A 15491-nucleotide genomic window follows, 5' to 3' on the forward strand; every position below is an offset into this window, starting at 1 on the left:
GTAGAGGAGTTATTTGGGGGTCGGTCTATCGGATTTGGTGGCCACGGCTACGGCCGGGAAATCCACCTTTCTACCTCAAGTCACTCCCCAACAGAAAAAGGCACCGACTTTTCAACCGCAGCCTTTTCGTTCCTTTAAAAATAAGAGAGCAAAGGGCTATTCATATCTGCCACGAGGCAGAGGACGAGGGAAGAGACAGCAACAGGCAGCTCCTTCCCAGGAACAGAAGCCCTCCCCGGCTTCTACAAAAGCCTCAGCATGACGCTGGGGCTTCGCAAGCGGACTTGGGGGCGGTAGGCGGTCGTCTCAAAAATTACAGCGCGCAGTGGGCTCACTCGCAGGTAAATCCCTGGATCCTGCAGATAATATCTCAGGGGTACAGGTTGAAATTAGAGACAGAGCCACCTCGCCGTTTCCTGAAGTCGGCTTTACCAACGTCCCCCTCAGAAAGGGAGACGGTTTTGGAAGCCATTCACAAGCTGTATTCTCAGCAGGTGATAGTCAAGGTACCTCTTCTACAACAAGGGAAGGGGTATTATTCCACTCTTTTTGTGGTACCGAAGCCGGATGGCTCGGTAAGGCCTATTCTAAATCTGAAGTCCTTGAACCTGTACATAAAGAAGTTCAAGTTCAAGATGGAGTCACTCAGAGCAGTGATAGCGAACCTGGAAGAAGGGGACTTTATGGTATCCTTGGACATCAAGGATGCGTATCTCCACGTTCCAATTACCCCTCACACCAGGGGTACCTCAGGTTCGTTGTACAAAACTGTCACTATCAGTTTCAGACGCTGCCGTTTGGTTTGTCCACGGCACCTCGGGTCTTTACAAAGGTAATGGCCGAGATAATATTTCTTCTTCGAAGAAAAGGCGTATTAATTATCCCATATTTGGACGATCTCCTAATAAGGACAAGGTCCAGAGAACAGCTAGAGATGGGTTTAGCACTATCTCAAGAGGTGCTAAAGCAGCACGGATGGATTCTGAATATTCCAAAATCCCAATTAATGCCGACAACTCGTCTGCTGTTCCTGGGGATGATTCTGGACACAGTTCAGAAAAAGGTTTTTCTTCCCGAAGAAAAAGCCAAGGAGTTATCTGACCTGGTCAGGAACCTCCTAAAACCAGGAAAGGTGTCTGTACATCAATGCACAAGAGTCCTGGGAAAAAATGGTAGCTTCTTACGAAGCAATCCCTTTCGGCAGATTCCATGCAAAGGGATCTGTTGGACAAATGGTCAGGGTCGCATCTTCAGATGCACCTGCGGATAACCCTGCCGCCGAGGACAAGGGTATCCCTTCTGTGGTGGTTGCAGGAGGCTCATCTATTGGAGGGCCGCAGATTCGGCATGCAGGATTGGATCCTGGTGACCACGGATGCCAGCCTGAGAGGCTGGGGAGCAGTCACACAGGGAAGAAATTTCCAGGGAGTGTGGTCGAGCCTGAAAAAGTCTCTTCACATAAGCATTCTGGAACTAAGAGCAATCTACAATGCTCTAAGCCAGGCGGAACCTCTGCTTCAAGGAAGACCGGTGTTGATCCAGTCGGACAACATCACGGCAGTCGCCCATGTAAACAGACAGGGCGGCACAAGAAACAGAATGGCAGAAGCTGCCAGGATCCTTCGCTGGGCGGAGAATCACGTGATAGCACTGTCAGCAGTATTCATCCCGGGCGTGGACAACTGGGAAGCAGACTTCCTCAGCAGACACGACCTTCACCCGGGAGAGTGGGTACTTCATCCAGAAGTTTTCCACATGCTATTAAACCGTTGGGTAAAACCAATGGTGGACATGATGGCGTCTCGCCTCAACAAGACACTGGACAGTTATTGCGCCAGGTCAAGAGATCCGCAGGCAATAGCTGTGGACGCGTTGGTAACACCTTGGGTGTACCAGTCCGTATATGTGTTTCCTCCTCTGCCTCTCATACCAAAGGTATTGAGGATTATACGGCAAAGAGGAGTAAGACTAGTGGCTCCGGATTGGCCAAGAAGGACTTGGTACCCGGAACTTCAAGAGATGGTCACGGACGATCCGTGGCCTCTACTTCTGAGAAGGGACCTGCTTCAGCAGGGTCCTTGTCTTTTTCAAGACTTACCGCGGCTGCGTTTGACGGCATGGCGTTTGAATGCCAGATCCTAAAAGGAAAAGGCATTCCAGAAGAAGTCATTCCTACCTTGATAAAGGCAAGGAAGGAAGTCACCGCGAAGCATTATCGCCGTATTTGGCGAAAATATGTTGCGTGGTGCGAGCAGCGGAGTGCTCCGATGGAGGAATTTCAACTGGGTCGTTTTCCTACATTTCCTGCAATCAGGATTGTCTATGGGTCTCAAATTGGGATCTATTAAGGTTCAAATTTCGGCCCTATCAATATTCTTCCAAAAAGAATTGGCCTCAGTCCCTGAGGTCCAGATTTTTATCAAAGGAGTACTGCATATACAGCCTCCTGTGGTGCCTAAGGTGGCACCGTGGGATCTAAATGTAGTTTTAGATTTCCTCAAATCCAATTGGTTTGAACCACTAAAGAATGTGGATTTGAAATATCTCACATGGAAAGTGACTATGTTACTGGCCCTGGCTTCGGCCGGGAGAGTATCTGAACTGGCGGCTTTGTTTTATAAAAGCCCTTATTTAATTTTCCATTCGACATAGGGCAGAGCTGCGGACGCGTCCGCATTTTCTCCCTAAGGTGGTATCAGCGTTTCACCTGAACCAGCCTATTGTAGTGCCTGCGGCTACAGACGACTTGAAGGACTCCAAGTTGTTGGACGTTGTCAGAGCCTTAAAAATATACATTTAAAGGACGGCTGGAGTCAGAAAATCTGACTCGCTGTTTATACTGTATGCACCCAACAAGTTGGGTGCACCTGCTTCTAAGCAGTCGATTGCTCGTTGGATTTGTAACAAAATTCAACTTGTACATTCTGTGGCAGGCCTGCCACAGCCTAAATCTGTTAAGGCCCATTCCGCAAGGAAGGTGGGCTCATCTTGGGCGGCTGCCCGAGGGGTCTCGGCATTACAACTCTGCCGAGCAGCTACGTGGTCAGGGGAGAACACGTTTGTAAATTTTTACAAATTTGATACCCTGGCAAAGGAGGACCTGGAGTTCTCTCATTCGGTGCTGCAGAGTCATCCGCACTCTCCCGCCCGTTTGGGAGCTTTGGTATAATCCCCATGGTCCTTTCAGGAACCCCAGCATCCACTTAGGACGATAGAGAAAATAAGAATTTACTTACCGATAATTCTATTTCTCGGAGTCCGTAGTGGATGCTGGGCGCCCATCCCAAGTGCGGATTATCTGCAATACTTGTACATAGTTATTGTTAACTAATTCGGGTTATTGTTTAGGAAGCCATCTTTCAGAGGCTCCTCTGTTATCATACTGTTAACTGGGTTTAGATCACAAGTTGTACGGTGTGATTGGTGTGGCTGGTATGAGTCTTACCCGGGATTCAAAATCCTCCCTTATTGTGTACGCTCGTCCGGGCACAGTACCTAACTGGAGTCTGGAGGAGGGTCATGGGGGGAGGAGCCAGTACACACCACCTGACCTGTAAAAGCTTTACTTTTGTGCCCTGTCTCCTGCGGAGCCGCTATTCCCCATGGTCCTTTCAGGAACCCCAGCATCCACTACGGACTCCGAGAAATAGAATTATCGGTAAGTAAATTCTTATTTTCTGCTTACGCTGGGCATTACCTCCCATTACATTATGTACTTGCCCCATCCAGCCACAAATGCGCCTGTCACTGCCGCACCTGGAACCTGATTGTGTGTAACATGCTGTGTCTCTGTCAGTGTGTAACCAGACCTAATGTGTAAAGTCTACACTGTATCAGTCTTTAGTTCTCACTGGTGTCAGCTTCTACCTATTATTTTACAGGATGTACTTGATAAATGCTACCCTGAAGCTGGTTGCTAGGGGCAACGTCTCCACTCTTTTATCTGCTTGATAAATCATCCATGTGGAAGGTAACAAGCTTCCCACTTATCACAACTTTACCGAGCACAGGTCCCCTGCTCCACACAGCCCCCGAGCCCTTGTTGTACTATTCTGTGATATGATCGGTGACCGGTCCTGGCTGAGAGCTGCTTGAGGTCAGGCTGTAACAATATTTACTTAGTAGTCAGCTGCTGGAGTGATTCCGATTCTTTGTCTTCCAGTGGAATGAAGTAACAAAATACTTCCGAGCAGGAATGCCCCTGAGAAAACACAGGCAACACTTTAAGACCTACGGGAATTGCTTCACGGCGTCAGAAGCTGTAGATTGGCTCCATCACTTACTCAGACATAACAGCAACTTCGGAGCTGACGTCACCAGGCAACAGACGTTGCAGCTTCTGAGAAAGTTCCTGAAGAACCACGTCATAGAGGACCTGAAGGGAAGATGGGGCACAGAGGAGCTGGATGATAACCACATCCTTTACAGGTATCGGCCGGCAGCCTTGGTCACGTCTAATATACCTAATCCATAGACTGGCATTTCTGTACTATCTGAAGGTTGTCTCCACATTTATATATCATGTAACCTACTTCTGTGCCGCAGGTTTCCCTCCACCTCCCCGCTCAAGAGCATCCCGACCCGCCAGCCTCTGTGGAAGAGAAGCAGCTTAGAAAATGTCTTCAAAGAGAAGGAGAATCTCTTCAAAATGCCAAGTTTCTCTAGAAGGAGCCACAGCCGGCGGGGCTCCCGGGATAATGGGGTAAGAGGGCTGTTTGCCGAGTCGTATTGCAGCCGGAGAGTTCAATATGTAATTGTGCCGGGCACAGGAAGTGGCTTCATGCCGTCTCTCTGTGCAGGATAACTGGGGTTGTACCAGCCACCTCTCTCCCTGTCTCCAGGGCTCGTTTACGTACTGCAAATGTAGGATGTTTTTTGTTTTATTCCCTACATAATGGTGTTCAGCAGAACGCCTGCACTGAGACCGCGGGCTACAGCGCCAATAGTTGCCGCTCCCGGCTCTCCATTAATGGTCTTCCGGTAGTTTACGTTATAATCGTATGATTGTTAACTTGCTTTAAATTGTGTTCTGGTTACTATTACCCATTATGACCCTTTTACTGATCGCCTCAGTCTGTATTACGTGTGACATGCTGTGACCGTCGCTCTCCTCTGCCCTGGTCACTGCTTCCCATGCTCCACTTCAAGGCTATGCCCGTGCTGCACCATTTCAGTGGAACGCGCTCCCCCGCTCCATCAGACTCTCCCCAACCTTGCAAAGCTTCAAACGGGCAGTGAAAACCCACCTATTCATCAAAGCGTACCCTTCCGATGCATAACCCAGTCCTGAGGACGCTCCTCCATCCCCCTGCCTCATGCCTCGAACATCTCTGCTTTGCTTACATCCTGTCATCAAGCTACCTCCCGCTTGCTTGCACCTCATGTCATCTGTCTGTCGCCCCTTCCCACTAGATTGTTAGCTCTTCAGAGCAGGGCCTTCTTTCCTCTTGTTATCTAAGCCCTCTTCTCGACACATTTCACTCGCAGCTCTCTCCTACTCAGCGACCATCTTTACCCGCTTTTTCTCCAGCTGGTAAAGGCTCATCTCCATCTATGGCCACCAGCCCCTAGTATTACGGTGATTGCTCCCTCGCTACTTACATCTTAGCTGTATTATGTATGAGAATTGTGGTGCTCTGTTATCTGTACTCTATTTCTGTTATTTATTTACTGTACTGCTAAGTATTGTCTCCCTGTACTGTCCTTTGTATGGCGCTGCGAAACACTTGTGGCGCCTTTATAAATAACATGTAATAATAATAATTACAGAGAGAACAAGAAAACGACGCTATTGAAGTGATGGAAGATGACAGAGAATGTGAGAGAGTTGGTCCAAAGGAGCTGGGCAAGAAAGATATGGAAGTTATCTGGGGAAACATCACCTTGATCCAGTAACGTTACTTCTCTAACAGTTATTTGTTGGTGGTTTTTATATAGCGCTTATAGGGGGTCATTCAGACCCGGCTGCTGATGGAGCCCGCAGCGCAGTTTGCCGACGTGTGCGACCGCAATGTAATTGACAGCGTTGGGCATTCGCGGGGCGGCGTTGGGGGAGAGGACGGTCCGCGACCATTTTTGGGGGCGGATGTGTGATGTCACACACAGCAGCTTTGATTGAAAAAATTATGGCCGACAGCGCAGCCAAGGGTCAACCTTAGTTTGATGCGTCCACAATCTAATTGCGGACTCGTTGGTAGTCGGCTCGTCGCACATGCTGGGCAGCCCATAGCATGTGAGGAGATGGCCGTAGATCTGGCTGCGTATTTGGCGGTCTGCGTCGATCTCTGAATGAGTGCCATAATCCTGTACGTATGTGTAACCTGTCTAATGTAGCTCATGTCTGCCTATATAGTCATCCGTGTAGAAGTAAACCAGTGTGTGTGGTTACACCGGGCCGACTCTTCATGTCTGTTTTCCGCTATTTAGCATTAATATGTATCACAGGCTGGAGGTTTCTGGGGAGAGTTTTATACAGGAAATAAGTGTCCGCCATGTGCTCTCACACCTGTGCACAAAGCTGCCATATAAGGAGGGAGGCGCTTGGCTAGCAGCAGGGAAGGACTGACAGCTTGGCAGACTTGCTGTGTAGAAACGTGTTTTGTGGATTGGTTGATTCACACACCAGGGCCGGGACCAGCAGTGACCCAGCATCTCTGACTATAAACTCAACTTTTCTCTATCGTCCTAGTGGATGCTGGGGTTCCTGAAAGGACCATGGGGAATAGCGGCTCCGCAGGAGACAGGGCACAAAAAGTAAAGCTTTCCGATCAGGTGGTGTGCACTGGCTCCTCCCCCTATGACCCTCCTCCAAGCCTCAGTTAGATTTTTGTGCCCGGCCGAGAAGGGTGCAATCTAGGTGGCTCTCCTAAAGTGCTGCTTAGAGAAAGTTTAGCTTAGGTTTTTTATTTTACAGTGAGTCCTGCTGGCAACAGGATCACTGCAGCGAGGGACTGAGGGGAGAAGAAGTGAACTCACCTGCGTGCAGGATGGATTGGCTTCTTGGCTACTGGACATCAGCTCCAGAGGGACGATCACAGGTACAGCCTGGATGGTCACCGGAGCCTTGCCGCCGGCCCCCTTGCAGATGCTGAAACATGAAGAGGTCCAGAATCGGCGGCAGAAGACTCCTCAGTCTTCTAAAGGTAGCGCACAGCACTGCAGCTGTGCGCCATTTTCCTCTCAGCACACTTCACACGGCAGTCACTGAGGGTGCAGGGCGCTGGGAGGGGAGCGCCCTGGGAGGCAAATGAAAACCTATTTGGCTAAAAAATACCTCACATATAGCCTCCGGGGGCTATATGGAGATATTTAACCCCTGCCAGAATACACTAAAGAGCGGGAGACGAGCCCGCCGAAAAGGGGCGGGGCCTATCTCCTCAGCACACAGTGCCATTTTCCTTACACAGCTCCGCTGGTCAGGACGGCTCCCAGGTCTCTCCCCTGCACTGCACTACAGAAACGGTAAAACAAGAGAGGGGGGGCAAAATAGTGGCAAAAATTATATTATAAAAGCAGCTATACAGGGAGCACTTATTATAAGGCTATCCCTGTCATATATAGCGCTTTTGGTGTGTGCTGGCAAACTCTCCCTCTGTCTCCCCAAAGGGCTAGTGGGGTCCTGTCTTCGTTAAGAGCATTCCCTGTGTGTCTGCTGTGTGTCGGTACGTGTGTGTCGACATGTATGAGGACGATATTGGTGTGGAGGCGGAGCAATTGCCAAATATGGGGATGTCACCTCCTAGGGGGTCGACACCAGAATGGATGCCTTTATTTATGGAATTACGGGATAGTGTCAACACGCTAAAGCAGTCGTTTGACGACATGAGACGGCCGGACAATCAGTTAGTGCCTGTCCAGGCGCCTCAAACACCGTCAGGGGCTGTAAAACGCCCTTTGCCTCAGTCGGTCGACACAGACCCAGACACAGGCACTGATTCCAGTGGCGACGGTGACGAATCAACCGTATTTTCCAGTAGGGCCACACGTTATATGATTTTGGCAATGAAGGAGGCGTTACATTTAGCTGATACTACAGGTACCACTAAACAGGGTATTATGTGGGGTGTGAAAAAACTACCTATAGTTTTTCCTGAATCAGAAGAACTAAATGATGTATGTGATGAAGCGTGGGTTGCCCCCGATAAAAAGATGCTAATTTCAAAGAAGTTATTAGCTTTATACCCTTTCCCGTCAGAGGTTAGGGCGCGCTGGGAAACACCTCCTAGGGTGGACAAGGCGCTCACACGCTTATCTAAACAAGTGGCGTTACCCTCTCCTGAGACGGCCGCACTTAAAGATCCAGCAGATAGGAGGATGGAAAATATCCAAAAAAGTATATACACACATACAGGTGTTATACTACGACCAGCTATAGCGACAGCCTGGATGTGCAGTGCTGGAGTAGCTTGGTCAGAGTCCCTGATTGAAAATATTGATACCCTGGATAGGGACAATGTTTTACTGTCTTTAGAGCAAATAAAGGATGCATTTCTTTATATGCGTGATGCACAGAGGGATATCTGCACACTGGCATCACGGGTAAGTGCTATGTCCATTTCGGCCAGAAGAAGTTTATGGACGCGACAGTGGTCAGGCGATGCGGACTCAAAACGGCATATGGAAGTTTTGCCGTATAAAGGGGAGGAGTTATTTGGAGTCGGTCTATCAGATTTGGTGGCCACGGCTACAGCCGGGAAATCCACCTTTTTACCTCAAGCTACTCCCCAACAGAAAAAGACACCGACTTTTCAACCGCAGCCCTTTCGTTCCTTTAAAAACAAGAGAGCAAAGGGATATTCATATCTGCCACGAGGCAGAGGAAGGGGGAAGAGACACCAACAGGCAGCTCCTTCCCAGGAACAGAAGCCCTCCCCCGCTTCTACAAAAGCCTCAGCATGACGCTGGGGCTTCTCAAGCGGACTCGGGGGCGGTGGGCGGTCGTCTCAAGAATTTCAGCGCGCAGTGGGCTCACTCGCAGGTAGATCCCTGGATCCTGCAGATAATATCTCAGGGGTACAGGTTGGAACTAGAGACAGATCCGCCTCGCCGTTTCCTGAAGTCTGCTTTACCAACGTCCCCCTCCGAAAGGGAGACGGTTTTGGAAGCCATTCACAAGCTGTACTCTCAGCAGGTGATAGTCAAGGTACCTCTTCTACAACAGGGAAAGGGGTATTATTCCACTCTATTTGTGGTACCGAAGCCGGACGGCTCGGTAAGACCTATTCTAAATCTGAAGTCCTTGAACCTGTACATAAAGAAGTTCAAGTTCAAAATGGAGTCACTCAGAGCAGTGATAGCGAACCTGGAAGAAGGGGACTTTATGGTGTCCTTGGACATCAAGGATGCGTACCTCCACGTTCCAATTTACCCCTCACACCAGGGGTACCTCAGGTTCGTTGTACAAAACTGTCACTATCAGTTTCAGACGCTGCCGTTCGGATTGTCCACGGCACCTCGGGTCTTTACAAAGGTAATGGCCGAGATGATGATTCTTCTTCTAAGAAAAGGCGTATTAATTATCCCATACTTGGACGATCTCCTAATAAGGGCAAGGTCCAGAGAACAGCTAGAGAGGGGATTAGCACTGTCTCAAGAAGTGCTAAAACAGCACGGCTGGATTCTGAATATTCCAAAATCCCAGTTAATGCCGACAACTCGTCTGCTGTTCCTAGGGATGATTCTGGACACGGTTCAGAAAAAGGTTTTTCTCCCGGAGGAAAAAGCCAAGGAGTTATCCGAGCTTGTCAGGAACCTCCTAAAACCAGGAAAGGTGTCTGTACATCAATGCACAAGAGTCCTGGGAAAAATGGTGGCTTCTTACGAAGCAATTCCATTCGGCAGATTCCATGCACGAATTTTCCAGAGGGATCTGTTGGACAAATGGTCAGGGTCGCATCTTCAGATGCACCAGCGGATAACCCTGTCTCCAAGGACAAGGGTATCTCTTCTGTGGTGGTTGCAGAGTGCTCATCTATTGGAGGGCCGCAGATTCGGCATACAGGATTGGATCCTGGTGACCACGGACGCCAGCCTGAGAGGCTGGGGAGCAGTCACACAAGGAAGAAACTTCCAGGGAGTGTGGACGAGCCTGGAAACGTCTCTTCACAAAAACATTCTGGAACTAAGAGCAATCTACAATGCTCTAAGCCAGGCAGAACCTCTGCTTCAAGGAAAACCGGTGTTGATCCAGTCGGACAACATCACGGCAGTCGCCCATGTAAACAGACAGGGCGGCACAAGAAGCAGGAGTGCAATGGCAGAAGCTGCAAGGATTCTTCGCTGGGCAGAGAATCATGTGATAGCACTGTCAGCAGTGTTCATCCCGGGAGTGGACAACTGGGAAGCAGACTTCCTCAGCAGACACGACCTTCACCCGGGAGAGTGGGGACTTCATCCGGAAGTCTTCCACATGCTGGTAACCCGTTGGGAAAGACCAATGGTGGACATGATGGCGTCTCGCCTCAACAAAAAACTGGACAGGTATTGCGCCAGGTCAAGAGATCCGCAGGCAATAGCTGTGGACGCGCTGGTAACGCCTTGGGTGTACCAGTCGGTGTATGTGTTTCCTCCTCTGCCTCTCATACCAAAAGTATTGAGAATTATACGGCAAAGAGGCGTAAGAACGATACTAGTGGTTCCGGATTGGCCAAGAAGGACTTGGTACCCGGAACTTCAAGAGATGATCACGGAAGATCCGTGGCCTCTACCTCTAAGGAGGGACTTGCTTCAGCAGGGTCCCTGTCTGTTTCAAGACTTACCGCGGCTGCGTTTGACGGCATGGCGGTTGAACGCCGGATCCTAAAGGAAAAAGGCATGCCGGAAGAAGTCATTCCTACTTTGATTAAAGCAAGGAAGGAAGTAACCGTGCAACACTATCACCGCATTTGGCGAAGATATGTTGCGTGGTGCGAGGATCGGAGTGCTCCGACGGAGGAATTTCAACTGGGTCGATTCCTACATTTCCTGCAATCAGGATTGTCTATGGGTCTCAAATTGGGATCTATTAAGGTTCAAATTTCGGCCCTGTCGATTTTCTTTCAAAAAGAATTGGCTTCAGTTCCTGAAGTCCAGACTTTTGTTAAGGGAGTGCTGCATATACAGCCTCCTGTGGTGCCTCCAGTGGCACCGTGGGATCTCAATGTGGTTTTGGAATTTCTAAAATCTCATTGGTTTGAACCACTAAAAAAGGTGGATTTAAAATATCTCACATGGAAAGTGACCATGTTACTAGCCCTGGCTTCGGCCAGGAGAGTGTCAGAACTGGCAGCTTTATCTTACAAAAGCCCATATCTGATTTTCCATTCGGACAGGGCAGAACTGCGGACTCGTCCGCATTTTCTCCCTAAGGTGGTGTCAGCATTTCATCTGAACCAGCCTATTGTAGTGCCTGCGGCTACAAGTGACTTGGAGGACTCCAAGTTACTGGACGTTGTCAGAGCATTAAAAATATATATTGCAAGGACAGCTGGAGTCAGAAAATCTGACTCGTTGTTTATATTGTATGCACCCAACAAGATGGGTGCTCCTGCGTCTAAGCAGACGATTGCTCGTTGGATCTGTAGCACAATCCAACTTGCACATTCTGTGGCAGGCCTGCCACAGCCTAAATCTGTAAAGGCCCACTCCACAAGGAAGGTGGGCTCATCTTGGGCGGCTGCCCGAGGGGTCTCGGCATTACAACTTTGCCGAGCAGCTACGTGGTCAGGGGAGAACACGTTTGTAAAATTTTACAAATTTGATACTCTGGCTAAGGAGGACCTGGAGTTCTCTCATTCGGTGCTGCAGAGTCATCCGCACTCTCCCGCCCGTTTGGGAGCTTTGGTATAATCCCCATGGTCCTTTCAGGAACCCCAGCATCCACTAGGACGATAGAGAAAATAAGAATTTACTTACCGATAATTCTATTTCTCGGAGTCCGTAGTGGATGCTGGGCGCCCATCCCAAGTGCGGATTATCTGCAATAATTGTACATAGTTATTGTTAACTAATTCGGGTTATTGTTTAGGAAGCCATCTTTCAGAGGCTCCTCTGTTATCATACTGTTAACTGGGTTTGATCACAAGTTGTACGGTGTGATTGGTGTGGCTGGTATGAGTCTTACCCGGGATTCAAAATTCCTCCCTTATTGTGTACGCTCGTCCGGGCACAGTACCTAACTGAGGCTTGGAGGAGGGTCATAGGGGGAGGAGCCAGTGCACACCACCTGATCGGAAAGCTTTACTTTTTGTGCCCTGTCTCCTGCGGAGCCGCTATTCCCCATGGTCCTTTCAGGAACCCCAGCATCCACTACGGACTCCGAGAAATAGAATTATCGGTAAGTAAATTCTTATTTTCTCTGACGTCCTAGTGGATGCTGGGACTCCGTAAGGACCATGGGGAATAGCGGCTCCGCAGGAGACAGGGCACAAAATAAAAGCTTAAGGATCAGGTGGTGTGCACTGGCTCCTCCCCCTATGACCCTCCTCCAAGCCTCAGTTAGATTTTTGTGCCCGGCCGAGAAGGGTGCAATCTAGGTGGCTCTCCTGAGCTGCTTAGAATAAAAGTTTAGTTTAGGATTTTTTATTTTCAGTGAGTCCTGCTGGCAACAGGCTCACTGCATCGTGGGACTAAGGGGAGAAGAAACGGACTCACCTGAGTGCAGAGTGGATCGGGTTTCTTAGGCTACTGGACATTAGCTCCAGAGGGACGATCACAGGTTCAGCCTGGATGGGTCACCGGAGCCGCGCCGCCGTCCCCCTTACAGAGCCAGAAGAGACGAAGAGGTCCGGTGAAATCGGCGGCAGAAGACGATCCTGTCTTCAGACTAAGGTAGCGCACAGCACCGCAGCTGTGCGCCATTGCTCTCAGCACACTTCACACTCCGGTCACTGAGGGTGCAGGGCGCTGGGGGGGGAGCGCCCTGAGACGCAATATTACAGTATATACCTTAGGTGGCTAAAAAGAATACATCACATATAGCTCCTGGGCTATATGGATGTATTTTACCCCTGCCATTTTACACAGAAAAAGCGGGAGATAAGGACGTCGTGAAGGGGCGGAGCCTATCTCCTCAGCACACAAGCGCCATTTTCCCTCACAGCTCCGCTGGAAGGACGGCTCCCTGACTCTCCCCTGCAGTCCTGCTTCAGAATCAGGGTAAAAAAGAGAAGGGGGGGCACGTTTGGCAGCAAATAAATATATTAACAGCAGCTATAAGGGAGTAACACTTATATAAGGTTATCCCTGTATATATATATAGCGCTGGGTGTGTGCTGGCAGACTCTCCCTCTGTCTCTCCAAAGGGCTAAGTGGGGTCCTGTCCTCTATCAGAGCATTCCCGGTGTGTGTGCTGTGTGTCGGTACGCGTGTGTCGACATGTATGAGGAGGAAAATGATGTGGAGGCGGAGCAGTTGCCTGTGTTGGTGATGTCACCCCCTAGGGAGTCGACACCTGACTGGATGATTGTATTTAAACAATTAAGTGATAATGTCAGCAATTTGCAAAAAACTGTTGACGACATGAGACAGCCGGCAAATCAATTAGTGCCTGTCCAGGCGTCTCAGACACCGTCAGGGGCGCTAAAACGCCCGTTACCTCAGTGGGTCGACACAGACCCTGACACAGATACTGAGTCTAGTGTCGACGGAGACGAGACAAACGTAATGTCCAGTAGGGCCACACGTTACATGATCACGGCAATGAAAGAGGCATTGAACCTTTCTGACACTACAAGTACCACAAAGAAGGGTATTATGTGGGGTGAGAAAAAACTACCAATATTTTTTCCTGAGTCAGAGGAAATAAATGAGGTGTGTGAAAAAGCGTGGGTTTCCCCCGATTAAAAAACAGCTAATTTCTAAAAAATTATTAGCATTATATCCTTTCCCGCCAGAGGTTAGGGCGCGTTGGGAAACACCCCCTAGGGTAGATAAGGCGCTCACACGTTTATCTAAACAAGTAGCGTTACCGTCTCCTGATACGGCCACCCTCAAAGAACCAGCTGATAGAAGGCTGGAAAATATCCTAAAAAGTATATACACACATACTGGTGTTATACTGCGACCAGCAATCGCCTCAGCCTGGATGTGCAGTGCTGGAGTCGCATGGTCGGATTCCCTGACTGAGAATATTGATACCCTGGATAGGGACAATATTTTGTTAACTATAGAACATTTAAAGGATGCATTACTATATATGCGTGATGCACAGAGGGATATTTGCACCCTGGCATCAAGAGTAAGTGCTATGTCCATCTCTGCCAGAAGAGCGTTATGGACGCGACAGTGGTCAGGGGATGCGGATTCCAAACGGCACATGGAAGTATTGCCGTATAAAGGGGAGGAGTTATTTGGGGCTGGTCTATCGGACCTGGTGGCCACGGCAACGGCTGGAAAATCCACCTTTTTACCCCAGGTCACTCCACATCAGCAGAAAAAGACACCGTCTTTTCAAACTCAGTCCTTTCGTTCCCATAAGTACAAGCGAGCAAAAGGCCACTCCTTTCTGCCCCGGGGCAGAGGAAGAGGAAAAAGACTGCACCATGCAGCCGCTTCCCAGGAGCAGAAGCCCTCCCCTGCTTCTGCCAAGTCTTCAACATGACGCTGGGGCTTTACAAGCAGACTCAGATATGGTGGGGGCCCGTCTCAAGAATTTCAACGCGCAGTGGGCTCACTCGCAAGTGGATCCCTGGATTCTACAAGTAGTATCGCAGGGGTACAAACTGGAATTCGAGGCGTTTCCCCCTCGTCGGTTCCTGAAGTCTGCTTTACCAAAGTCTCCCTCCGACAGGGAGGCAGTTTTGGAAGCCATTCACAAGCTGTATTCCCAGCAGGTGATAATCAAGGTACCCCTCCTGCAACAAGGAAAGGGGTATTATTCCACGCTGTTTGTGGTACCGAAGCCGGACGGCTCGGTGAGACCAATTTTAAATCTGAAATCCTTGAACACTTACATAAAAAGGTTCAAATTCAAGATGGAGTCACTCAGAGCAGTGATAGCGAACCTGGAAGAAGGGGACTATATGGTGTCTCTGGACATCAAAGATGCTTATCTCCACGTCCCAATATACCCTTCTCACCAAGGGTACCTCAGGTTTGTAGTACAAAACTGTCATTATCAGTTTCAGACGCTGCCGTTTGGATTGTCCACGGCACCTCGGGTCTTTACCAAGGTAATGGCCCAAATGATGATTCTTCTACGAAGAAAAGGCATTTTAATTATCCCTTACTTGGACGATCTCCTGATAAGGGCAAGATCCAGGGAACAGTTAGAAGTCGGAGTAGCACTATCTCAGGTAGTGTTACGTCAGCACGGGTGGATTCTAAATATTCCAAAATTGCAGCTGATTCCAACGACACGTCTACTGTTCCTAGGAATGATTCTGGACACAGTCCAGAAGAAGGTGTTTCTCCCGGAGGAGAAGGCCAGGGAGTTATCCGAGCTAGTCAGGAACCTCCTAAAACCAGGCCAGGTCTCAGTGCATCAGTGCACGAGGGTCCTGGGAAAAATGGTG

At 49.3% G+C, this 15491-nt stretch overlaps 1 protein-coding gene across 2 annotated transcripts in view; it reads left to right on the plus strand.

The window, feature by feature from the left end:
• The window catches only part of DEPDC1 (DEP domain containing 1), a 148569-nt gene that overhangs the window by 109472 nt on the left and 23606 nt on the right, over nucleotides 1–15491 (plus strand). For both annotated transcript variants that reach the window (XM_063939112.1, XM_063939113.1), the window contains exons 2-4: nucleotides 4163–4428; nucleotides 4546–4702; nucleotides 5770–5891. In XM_063939112.1, the coding sequence (XP_063795182.1) occupies nucleotides 4163–4428; nucleotides 4546–4702; nucleotides 5770–5891 (545 nt within the window). The remainder of the gene's footprint in view (nucleotides 1–4162; nucleotides 4429–4545; nucleotides 4703–5769; nucleotides 5892–15491) is intronic.

Source organism: Pseudophryne corroboree, chromosome 9 (genome assembly GCF_028390025.1).
Source record: "Pseudophryne corroboree isolate aPseCor3 chromosome 9, aPseCor3.hap2, whole genome shotgun sequence".
NCBI classification, from domain to species: Eukaryota; Metazoa; Chordata; class Amphibia; order Anura; family Myobatrachidae; genus Pseudophryne; species Pseudophryne corroboree.